The sequence below is a fragment of the Myotis yumanensis genome, unplaced genomic scaffold (assembly GCF_028538775.1).
Source record: "Myotis yumanensis isolate MYYU_CA2020_CCGP unplaced genomic scaffold, mMyoYum1.0.hap1 SCAF_21, whole genome shotgun sequence".
In the NCBI taxonomy this organism is placed as follows: domain Eukaryota; kingdom Metazoa; phylum Chordata; class Mammalia; order Chiroptera; family Vespertilionidae; genus Myotis; species Myotis yumanensis.
In genome coordinates, this window is record NW_027223772.1 from 15,115,742 (window position 1) to 15,127,902 (window position 12,161).

Sequence of the window (12,161 nt, forward strand, 5' to 3'; positions counted from 1 at the left end):
GGCCTGGTGCATGAATTCGTGCACCAGTGGGTCCCTTGGCCTGGCCTGCGGGGATTGGGCCGAGACCGGCAGTCCGACATCCCCCGAGGAGTCCGGATTGCAAGAGGGTGCAGGCCAGGCTGAGGGATCCCACTGGTGCACAAATCTGTGCACTAGGCCTCTAGTTAAATATATTAGCTGTAGGTTTTTGTAGACATTCTTATTAAGTTGAGAAAGCTCCCCTCTAATCATAATTTGCTGAGAGTTTTTAATCATGAATGGGTGTTGGATTTTGTCAAATGCCTTTTCCTCATCTGTTAACATAATTGTATTTCTCCTGCTTAGTCTATTGATGTGGTGGATTACATTAATTGATTTTCAGTGTTGAATGAGCCTTGCATATCTGGTTATGGCATATAATTTTTGTTATACATTGTTGGATTTGATTTGCTAATACTTCATTGAGAATTTTTATATCTACGTTCATCAGAAATAGAAGTCTGCAGTTTTCCTTTTTTTGTAATTTCTTTGGTTTTGGTAACAAGGCAATACTGCTCTCATAGAATAAGTTTCAGAAAGTGTTCCTTCTACTTCTTTTTTCTGAAAAAAGACCTGATATAATTTCTTCCTTAAATGTTAGAAAGAATTCACCAGTGAACCCACCTGGGTCTGGTGCTTCCTATTTTGGAAGGTTAATTATTGATTTAATTTATTTAACAAACATATTACTCAGATGATTTTTCCTTGTGCAAATTCTGGTATTTTGTGTATTTCAAGGAATTGGTCCATTTTATCTAGGTTATCAGATTTTGGGGCAAAGAGCTGTTGACAGTATTCCTTTACTTTCCTTAGTGTCCATGGGATCTGTAGTGATGGACCTTCTTGCATTTCTGATGTTGGTAATTTTTATCTTCTCTCTTTTATCCTTGGTTGCCTGGCTAGAAGTTTATCAATATTATAGAGTTTTACAAAGAACCAACTTTTGGTTTTGTTGATCTTTTTCTATTGTTTTTCTATTTTCACTGATTTCTGCTCTAAAGTTTATTTTTCCTTCTGCTTACTTTACATTTAACTTGCTCTTAATTATAAAGTGGAAACTTATTGATTTAGATATTTCTTCTTTTCTAATATATGCATTCAATGCTACAAATTCTCTCAAAGCAATTGCTTTCAATGCATTCCCACAAATTTTGGTAAATTTCATTTTCATTTTGATTCAGTTCAGCAACATCTGAATTTCTCTTGAGACTTCTTCTCTGACACATGTGCCTTGCTTAACCTTCATTAAAGATTAAAACCCACCATTGGAAAGTGGGATCTTCCACCTATATTTCTAGTTCAATTCCACTGTGGTCTGGCAGAATACTAGGTATGATTTCTGTTCCTTTACGCTTGTTAAGGTGTGATTTGTGGACAAATATGCTTTTAAACTTTTTCTTTGGCCTCAGAGGCTCCGTACAAGGCCTATAGTTCACGGTACTCACGGCATGTGCTCACCAACAACAGGTGGTGGCTTCCACGCGCCCAGGCAGAGTAACTCCACCCACGCTCCTTCCACGGCCACCGTCTAATGGAGGCTGAGGCAGTTTCTAATTCTCAGGAAAGGCAGGACAAAGCGCGTTTGCTATTTTACGTGCTCTAAAGCAGTTACATCTTTCAGAAAAGCAGAAGGGAAGATGAACGGGAGGAAGGGGCCGGGGGAGACAAGGGAGGAAGGAAGGACCGTTGGTTCCCCTACAGAAAGCCCCAATAATTTGTGTACAAAACAGGAAACTGGGTACTGGAATTAGGGCTAGGGAAGGCTGCGAATGCCAGGAAAAGCAGTGAGTCTTCAACACCTATGCTCTGCAGCAGGCACTCGCTCACGCTGCCCGCCTCCCACCTCCACGCTGCACCTGCAGTGAGGGGTCAAGTCACACCCACAAGAAAAACCTGAGTCAGAGAGACAGCTCTAGCACAAGTGGTACTAAGTTGTTCTAAGAGTTTTCTAAATTATGTAGATAAGAGTCATTAGTTTGTGAACAGAATCAACCAAAAGAGCTGGGACAGTCAAATAGAAACCATTTTAACATTTGTGTGGCTTCAGAGTGAGTGTGACCTTGCTCAGCCATGTATAATTCATCTGACTTACACCGAAGGCACTGACTGTGACTGTGTTACATACCTGAGCATAACAAGCTTCTTCTATGGCCAACCCTGTTACTAAATCGACCTGAGGATAAAAGCATAATTCACGTCAGCAGGAATTCCTTTTTAAAGCACCGGATACTCAATGTAAATCAAACTCACACCCTATCCCCAGAGAACAGAGCCTTCGCTGTAACGTGGCAAATCGCAAGGAGGCCAGCAGGGGGACTCTAGAACCGAGGCCTGGTTCACTCCGCCTCCACCACTGGGAGCTGCGAGGCCCTGGGGCGGTATTCCACCTCCCTGTGCGTGAGAGGCGTCTGCACAGGGGCTCACCCAGCTCCTACCCATCAAGGGTGCTGTGAGGGTGAGACGAACTAATGCGGGTGAGGACTCTATAAAGTGCCTAGATACACAGGCAGAACTCAGAGACACTGCGGGCTCGGCTCCAGTTCACAGCGATAAAGCACATACCACAATAAAGTCACACGGTTTTTTGGTTTCCCTCCACATATAAAAGTTATGTTTACACTACACTGTAGTCCATTAAGTGTGCAATAGCACTATGTCTAAAACAACAATGTGCATTTCTTAGTTAAAACATACTGTATTGCTAAAAATGCTAGCCATCACCTGAGCCTTCAGTGAGTCCTCGTATCTGTGCTGTTGGAGGGTCTTGCCTGGTTGTTGATGGAAATGCAATTATCTGTTAAGCACAATAAAGTGCAATAAAATGAGGTGTGTGGGGGGAGGGTGGGTGGGATGGGGCGTATGTGTGTGAGACGGCAAGGGCACACAGCCAGGATCACATAAGGTGTTTGCTATTAAATATTGTTACTATTATGTAAGAATTTTAAAAACCAATCAAGTACTTTGTAAATGTTAAAAACTGCATTACTGCTAACAAATTCAATTTCTTTTTACTGCTGGGAAGCCCAGGATAATACAGTGGGCTCTGGATATGCAAGGAATAAGCATCTTTCTTAAAAACTCCATCATTTAATGAAAACAGAACTGCTGCAGGTGCAAGCCCATGCCAACGGCTGCCTGCCCTGCCCGGCCTGGCCTCCACTGCCAGAGCCACGCCCAGGACGGTCCAGGACAAGCCTGGCAGCACCTGCAGGGAGGCGCATGAAGCAGGCAGCACCTAGGAGTGCCAGGTGCAGAGCCAGGCGCCCCGATGCGTATTCGCTAACAAGGTGCCGGCACTGAGAATGCACAGAAGGCCCTTTGCTCTGGTTCTCCATGGACTACAGTCAGGAAGTCTATTAACTCAATGGGAAAACCACAAGCTGTGCGGCCATCAGAGAAATCACCGAATTCTGTGATTATGATACTGAGTTCACTAACACCTATTTGCAGAATTAAATGAGTATTATGCTAAGTGAAATAAGTCAGTCAGAGGAAGACAAGTAGCACATGATCTCACTCATGTGTGGAATCTAATGAACACAATAAACTGATGAACAAAACAGACCCAGAGAGACAGAAGCATAGAACAGACTGTGGAATCTCAGAGGGAAGGCGAAGGTCGGGGTTGGGAAGAGATAAACTAAAGACCCTGTATGCACATATGCACAGCCCATGGACACAGACAATAGTGCGGTGAAGGCCTGGGGTAGGGGTGGGAGATGGGTGGAGGGGGTCAATGGGAAAAAAGGGGACATCTGTAATATTTTCAACAATAAAGATAAATAAAATAAAATAAAAAGAATCTCAGTAGCTTTCAGTAACAGTGGCATTGAAACAGCTATTGTTTAGAACATTAAAATATAATGTAGAAGTCTAAACATGGTTCATGTAAATTAAATCTCCATTACTTATTCCAACAAAACTCAACCATTAAGGAACTTACCTCCATCCCCTGATTAATTGCTAATTTTGCCACTCGCATTGCAACAGGTCCCTAAAATTAAAATTAAAAAAACAGATTTAATCACTATCTATGCCAGTGGTCGGCAAACTCATTAGTCAACAGAGCCAAAGATCAACAGTACAACGATTGAAATTTCTTTTGAGAGCCAAAATTTTTAAACTTAAACTATATAGGTAGGTACATTGTTATTAACTTAATTAGGGTGCTCCTAAGGCTTAGGAAGAGCCACACTCAAGGGGCCAAAGAGCCGCATGTGGCTCGCGAGCCACAGTTTGCCGACCACGGATCTATGATAATTATGCTGTACATCTCAACAGAATCTAAAGGTTCCCATTGCTGGGTCCAAGGCCTGGAGGCAACCACGGCTGTTCAGAGGCAGCTGATGGGCAGAAGTCTCTCGAGGAGCCCTGCGAGGCCTTAGGCAGGAAGCGGAGCAGCTCCCCTCCGCGTGCGTGTGGCGTGCGCTGCAGCCTCCATAGGACGCGGCTGGCAGGCTGCCCGCTGGGAGGTCGCACGGGACTTACCTCTCTCCAGCAAATCTCCCTGGAAGTTAAGAAAAAAGGAAAGGAGACCGCGTGTTGGGCAGGACACCACAGCCGCTGGAGTGTGACTGCGTCCTCCGCATCGTCAGACATCCATCCCCATGGGGGTGGCGTGGTGTTTCAGACACGGGCTGTCTCCTCCCAGGGCCTGGAGAACTAACCACGATGGTGACCTACAGTGAAACAGGCCCCAGCCAGGGCCCAGCGTCCCAGGAAGTCCCTCGGACGTGAGGGTCACGAGGAAGAACAGGGTATCCCCGGAAGAAGGAAAGCGGGACTCCTGTCCTGGAAGCCCACAGCCCTGAGACTGAGCCATGATGCACCCAGGCTTAGAACTCAATGGCCTGCTATGAAACGTCTTTTGAATGACAATGAAAGGGAGGCTCTAAGTAACAGGGACAGCAAGGACCCCAGGGTGTGGGGGGCTGGACCAAGTATGTCTGGAAGAGGCTCTCCTCCTCCTCCTACTCAGGGCGCTGGAGGCTCGCCAGCCCGCCTCTTCTCCTCCTCCCACCGAGTCAGAACCTCAGAATCCTTCCAGCAGGATCTGCACCCTGGTGCACACACAGCAGTGCTCTTTAGGAAACATCAGCTCATTTATTGTTACACCAGTGCTCCTCTCACTGAGCGCGCCCCCCGCCCCCGCCCCTCCAGGCATGGCGCTGGGCCCAGCTGCTGGCCAGCGTGCTCCCAGGGCTGCCAGGCTCTGCCGCGGCCACACCCTGGCCAGCAAGGCTCAGGGAACCGGAAAGGCTTAGATACCGGCTGGTTGGCTTAGCTGCTCTCCCAGATACTAAACCAATGCCTCTCCATCTAGATAAGCCTTTTTCTCAGACAGGAAAATGGAAGTGACATCCAATACAGAAATCACCTGGAAATACGAAGTTCAGAGAAGCTTTCTAGTTATTTGGAAGCGTCACCTTTCAGTGACAAAGACCATAAAATAAAGATGACCCCCCCTCCAGTGGCTGTGTAACTTCTGCGTCTGGCGTCACAGTTAGGCATCTGCTGATGTCACTCGGCATCATCCTGACGGGAGGAGTTCGCTTCTGCCATTCGTGTTCTCAGAGGCTGGTCCCCAGGAGCCACAGGAGGCCCGCGGTGCTCCATGTGGAGCATGGGGTGCACGGCAGCCGGGGCGGGAAACGGGGGGACCGCGCAGGGGGAGCTGAGGACAGTGAGGCACCAACGCCCCGAGGGTTTCGGAGCAGGAGGACCCGGGACGGCAGGGTGGGGCTCTGGAGAGGAGCTGAACTCTGTCCAGCCGGGAGCATCTATCAGGACTGGGACCTGGCCACAGCCTGCTCAAGCGCCCGATTTACCTGACGGGTTGGTCATGAAGGTGGAAGCCAAGGGCAGTCAGCTAACTAACATTTAAACTATGACTTTTGATACCTGCACCTTTAATCCCTCTAAAGGTAGACATTTCCCTAACATTTTTGAGAAATATAATTACTGAAGTAACAGTGAGAGTCTTTTTTTTCTTAACAGCAATAACAGCCTTTTCTATTTGCTCTCTCTCCATCGATTCAGAGTGTAAGGCTCTGTTGCCTTCCATGGGGAACAAATTATCTGCTGGCCCTGCTCTGAGAGAGCTTAGAGCTCACACGCTAATCGAGGAGAACTGAAGCAGTACCAGCACCAGCCCCTGACAGCCCCTGGGACAGGTGTGTCACCTCATAGCCCTGGGACAGGTGTGTCACCTCTGACAGCTCTGGGACAGGTGTGTCACCTCTGACAGATCTGGGACAGGTGTGTCACCTCTGATAGCTCTGGGACAGGTGTGTCACCTCTGACAGCCCCTGGAACAGGTGTGTCACCTCTGATAGATCTGGGAGAGGTGTGTCACCTCTGACAGCCCTGGGACAGGTGTATCACCTCTGGTAGCCCTGGGGACAGGTGTGACACCTCTGATAGCTCTGGGACAGGTGTGTCACCTCTGACAGCCCTGGGGACAGGTGTCTCACCTCTGAAAGCCCTGGGACAGGTGTGTCACCTCTGACAGCCCTGGGGACAGGTGTGTCACCTCTGACAGCCCTGAGACAGGTGTGTCACCTCTGGTAGCCCTGGGGACAGGTGTGTCACCTCTGACAGCCCTGGGACAGGTGTGTCACCTCTGACAGATCTGGGACAGGTATGTCACCTCTGACAGCCCTGGGGACAGGTGTGTCATCTCTGACAGCCATGGGACAGGTGTGTCACCTCTGGTAGCCCTGGGGACAGGTGTGTCACCTCTGACAGCCCTGGGACAGGTGTGTCACCTCTGGTAGCCCTGGGGACAGGTGTGTCACCTCTGACAGCCCTGGGACAGGTGTGTCACCTCTGACAGCCCTGGAACAGGTGTGTCACCTGTGGTAGCCCTGGGGACAGGTGTGTCACCTGTGGTAGCCCTGGGGACAGGTGTGTCACCTCTGACAGCTCTGGGACAGGTGTGTCACCTCTGACAGCCCTGGGGACAGGTGTGTCACCTCTGATAGCTCTGGGACAGGTGTGTCACCACTGGTAGCCCTGGGGACAGGTGTGTCACCTCTGACAGCCCTGGGACAGGAGTGTCACCTCTGACAGCCCTGGGACAGGAGTGTCACCTCTGACAGCTCTGGGACAGGTGTGTCACCTCTGACAGCCCTGGGACAGGTGTGTCACCTCTGATAGCCCTGGGACAGGAGTGTCACCTCTGACAGCCCTGGGACAGGAGTGTCACCTCTGACAGCTCTGGGACAGGTGTGTCACCTCTGACAGCCCTGGGACAGGTGTGTCACCTCTGACAGCCCTGGGACAGGTGTGTCACCTCTGACAGCCCTGGGGACAGGTGTGTCACCTCTGATAGCTCTGGGACAGGTGTATCACCTCTGACAGCCCTGGGGCAGGTGTGTCACCTCTGATAGCTCTGGGACAGGTGTGTCACCTCGGACAGCCCTGGGACAGGTGTGTCACCTCTGATAGCCCTGGGACAGGTGTGTCACCTCTGACAGCCCTGGGGACAGGTGTGTCACCTCTGATAGCTCTGGGACAGGTGTGTCACCTCTGGTAGCCCTGGGGACAGGTGTGTCACCTCTGACAGCCCTGGGACAGGAGTGTCACCTCTGACAGCTCTGGGACAGGTGTGTCACCTCTGACAGCCCTGGGACAGGTGTGTCACCTCTGATAGCCCTGGGACAGGTGTGTCACCTCTGGTAGCCCTGGGGACAGGTGTGTCACCTCTGACAGCCCTGGGACAGGTGTGTCACCTCTGACAGCCCTGGGACAGGTATGTCACCTCTGACAGCCCTGGGGACAGGAGTGTCATCTCTGACAGCCATGGGACAGGTGTGTCACCTCTGGTAGCCCTGGGGACAGGTGTGTCACCTCTGACAGCCCTGGGACAGGTGTGTCACCTCTGGTAGCCCTGGGGACAGGTGTGTCACCTCTGACAGCCCTGGGACAGGTGTGTCACCTCTGACAGCCCTGGGACAGGTGTGTCACCTGTGGTAGCCCTGGGGACAGGTGTGTCACCTCTGGTACCCTGGGGACAGGTGTGTCACCTCTGACAGCTCTGGGACAGGTGTGTCACCTCTGACAGCCCTGGGGACAGGTGTGTCACCTCTGATAGCTCTGGGACAGGTGTGTCATCTCTGGTAGTCCTGGGGACAGGTGTGTCACCTCTGACAGCCCTGGGACAGGAGTGTTACCTCTGACAGCCCTGGGACAGGAGTGTCACCTCTGACAGCTCTGGGACAGGTGTGTCACCTCTGGTAGCCCTGGGACAGGAGTGTCACCTCTGACAGCCCTGGGACAGGAGTGTCACCTCTGACAGCTCTGGGACAGGTGTGTCACCTCTGGTAGCCCTGGGGACAGGTGTGTCACCTCTGACAGCTCTGGGACAGGTGTGTCACCTCTGGTAGCCCTGGGGACAGGTGTGTCACCTCTGACAGCTCTGGGACAGGTGTGTCACCTCTGGTACCCTGGGGACAGGTGTGTCACCTCTGACAGCTCTGGGACAGGTGTGTCACCTCTGACAGCCCTGGGGACAGGTGTGTCACCTCTGATAGCTCTGGGACAGGTGTGTCACCTCTGGTAGCCCTGGGGACAGGTGTGTCACCTCTGACAGCCCTGGGACAGGAGTGTCACCTCTGACAGCCCTGGGACAGGAGTGTCACCTCTGACAGCTCTGGGACAGGTGTGTCACCTCTGACAGCCCTGGGACAGGTGTGTCACCTCTGATAGCCCTGGGACAGGTGTGTCACCTCTGACAGCCCTGGGGCAGGTGTGTCACCTCTGATAGCTCTGGGACAGGTGTATCACCTCTGACAGCCCTGGGGCAGGTGTGTCACCTCTGATAGCTCTGGGACAGTTGTGTCACCTCGGACAGCCCTGGGACAGGTGTGTCACCTCTGATAGCCCTGGGACAGGTGTGTCACCTCTGGTAGCCCTGGGGACAGGTGTGTCACCTCTGATAGCTCTGGGACAGGTGTGTCACCTCTGACAGATCTGGGGACAGGTGTGTCACCTCTGACAGCTCTGAGACAGGTGTATCACCTCTGACAGCCCTGGGGCAGGTGTGTCACCTCTGATAGCTCTGGGACAGGTGTGTCACCTCGGACAGATCTGGGGACAGGTGTGTCACCTCTGATAGCTCTGGGACAGGTGTGTCACCTCTGACAGCCCTGGGACAGGTGTGTCACCTCTGACAGCTCTGGGACAGGTGTGTCACCTCTGTTAGCCCTGGGACAGGTGTGTCACCTCTGACAGCCCTGGGGACAGGTGTGTCACCTCTGATAGCTCTGGGACAGGTGTGTCACCTCTGACAGATCTGGGACAGGTGTATCACAGCAGGCCTGGCCTTTTTCTGACAGCAAAGGACTCCAGGAACACATTCTGACACTGGAAGTAAAGCTCCCAACAAATGCGAGGGGTTCTGGAAAGGGAGAGCAAGCGAGTCCCGAGGAACCCGTGACCCCAAATAGACCTCGTCCGTTTGCATTAGGTGAGGGAGTTCACGAGGAATTTTTGACTCCAGAAATGGGTAGGGGTGTCACACCTGGTGCTCCCCTGGGGATAAAGAGGAGTCCCTAACTGTTTATATAACAAAACCCTCTAGGCTGGGACGTCCTGGCGTGAGACGAACATGCCGTGACACACCTCACAGTAAGCAGCATGGCCTCGGCCTCCTCCGTCTGCAGGTTAGCTCTGCGCTGCCAATGCTAACCCAGCACAGCAACTCGTTCTAGCTCTGCACTGCCAATGCTAACCCAGCGCAGCAACTTGTTCTAGCTCTGTGCTGCCGATGCTGACCCAGCACAGCAACTTGTTCTAGCTCTGTGGCTGCCGATGCTAACCCAGCACAGCAACTTGTTCTAGCTCTGTGCTGCCGATGCTAACCCAGCACAGCAACTAGCTCTAGCTCTGCGCTGCCGATGCTAACCCAGCACAGCAACTTGTTCTAGCTCTGCGCTGCCGATGCTAACCCAGCGCAGCAACTAGCTCTAGCTCTGCGCTGCCGATGCTAACCCAGCACAGCAACTAGCTCTAGCTCTGCGCTGCCGATGCTAACCCAGCGCAGCAACTAGCTCTAGCTCTGTGCTGCCGATGCTAACCCAGCGCAGCAACTAGCTCTAGCTCTGTGCTGCCGATGCTAACCCAGCGCAGCAACTAGCTCTAGCTCTGCGCCTGCCGTGGACTTCTCTACTTGGAAAGCAAGCTAAGGACGTTAAGGCTGTGTGAAATGATTGTTGTCTGTTAGTTAGCTATAAAGTTACCTAAGAAGAGGAAAAAGGAAGGGGCATGGGAGGTACCTGAGGTAAGAACTCTCTCGCCAGGTCTAAGGCCTTTCTATAGGCAGCATCACCCTCCTGGTTCTGCTCTAGGACGTGGCTGACCAAGCCCACTGCTTTGGCTTCTTGGCCATCGAGCACCCGTGCAGAGAAGATGAGCTCCTTGGCCAGGGACATCCCAATGGCACGTGGCAGGCGCTGCGTCCCCCCTGTGGAATGGAGGAGAGAGAAAATGCAGGCAATGATCTGCTACCCGTTAGGTCTAACATTTCAAAATTTCACTTCTTCATTTATCAAAATAAACCAGGGCCATAAGTTTGTATGTCAAAATGAGTAACTGGAAAACTAATTCAACCTCTTAATCTCTATATATAAAAGCCTAAGTGACTGTTAGGACCGAACAACTGGAACGATGGGAATGACCGGTCGACCAGTTTGCTATGATGTGCACTGACCACCAGGGGCAGACGCTCAACGCAGGAGCTGCCCCCTGGTGGTAAGTGCACTCCTACAGCTAACCTCCCGTAGTCCCTCCCCCTGGCCGGCTGTGGGGTAATCGGGGGACCCCACCCATGCACAAATTCGTGCACCGAGCCTCTAGTTGGTTTATAAAGCTAACATCAAGAAGCACTTGAGGATCTTCTGTCTTTACCAAGAGACTTGGCACAGGCTGCTCTTTGCAGTGCAACGTTGAGCTTCCGAATGGAACCCAGTCCTCACCAGCAGGAAGCAGGTACACATGGGGCCAGCTCACTGCGCCTCAGCCATGCACGGGGGATCGAGGACAGGCCCATCAGCTTAGGTAAAACTCATCGATTCTGAGAAATTCAGTTCATGTGCTTTTAAAGAATCATTTATAGTAAATGACATGTGAACTAATTCTAATTTAATGAACATAAAAGCAGACAGTTACTCATAAAAATGGGCTTGGTGCTGAGTTATTGTTCAGTGCGAGCACTGACTGCCTGACACTGCGGTTGGGAGCTCATTTGAGAGAAAGAGGGACAAGAGCAGGCACTATTCTCAAGAGACAAATGAAAAGATGCTCAAAGTCACTGATCATCAGAGAGATGCAAATTAAAACCTCAATGAGATACCACGTCACAACTGCCAGAATAGCTACCATCAACAAACAACAAATGCTGGCAAGGACGTGGAGAAGAGGGAACCCTAGTGCACTGCTGGTGGGAATGCAGACTGGTGCAGCCACTGTGGAAGACAGTATGGAGTTTCCTCAAAAAATTAAAAATGGAATTGACCATTTGACCCAGTGATCCCACTTCTAGGAATATATTCCAAGAAACCAGAAACACCAATCAGAAAGGATATATGCATCCATAGCAGCACAATTTACAATAGCTAAGATCAGGAAACAGCTTAAGTGCCCATCAGCAGATGAATGGATTAGAAAACTGTGGTACATCTACACGATGGAATACTATGCTGCTATAAAAAAGAAGGAACTCTTACCATGCGACAGCATGGATGGAACTGGAGAGCATTATGCTAAGTGAAATAAGCCAGTCACTGAAGGAAAAATACCACATGATCTCACTCATTTATGGATAATTAAGACCATTATAAACTGATAAACAAAAATAGATACAGAGGCAGAGCAACACTGAACAGACTGTCAAACTATAGCGGGAAGGCTGGGGAGAGTTGGGGGGGGTGGAGGGGGGGTAAGAGATCAACCGAAGGACTTGTATGCATGCATATAAGCATAACCAATGGACATAAGACACTGGGGGGTAGGGGAGGCCGGGGGAATGTCATGGGGGGGGGGGGAGAAGACATATGTAATACTCTAAGCAATAAAACAATTAAAAAAAAGAACACTTTTTATAAAAGTCCTTGATGGTGGGATAATAAAGAATATGAGACATC

General features: G+C 50.8%; 1 protein-coding gene across 3 annotated transcripts in view; it reads right to left on the minus strand.

Annotated features, from left to right (window-relative positions):
• Window positions 1–12,161, minus strand: part of AUH (AU RNA binding methylglutaconyl-CoA hydratase) — a 184,966-nt gene that overhangs the window by 3,154 nt on the left and 169,651 nt on the right. For 2 of the 3 annotated variants that reach the window (XM_070400945.1, XM_070400947.1), the window contains exons 7-9: window positions 10,296–10,483; window positions 3,962–4,012; window positions 2,144–2,191 (exon numbers count right to left, since the gene is read on the minus strand). In XM_070400945.1, coding sequence (XP_070257046.1) covers window positions 2,144–2,191; window positions 3,962–4,012; window positions 10,296–10,483 — 287 coding nt within the window. The remainder of the gene's footprint in view (window positions 1–2,143; window positions 2,192–3,961; window positions 4,013–10,295; window positions 10,484–12,161) is intronic. The other variant, XM_070400946.1, reaches the window with a different exon arrangement.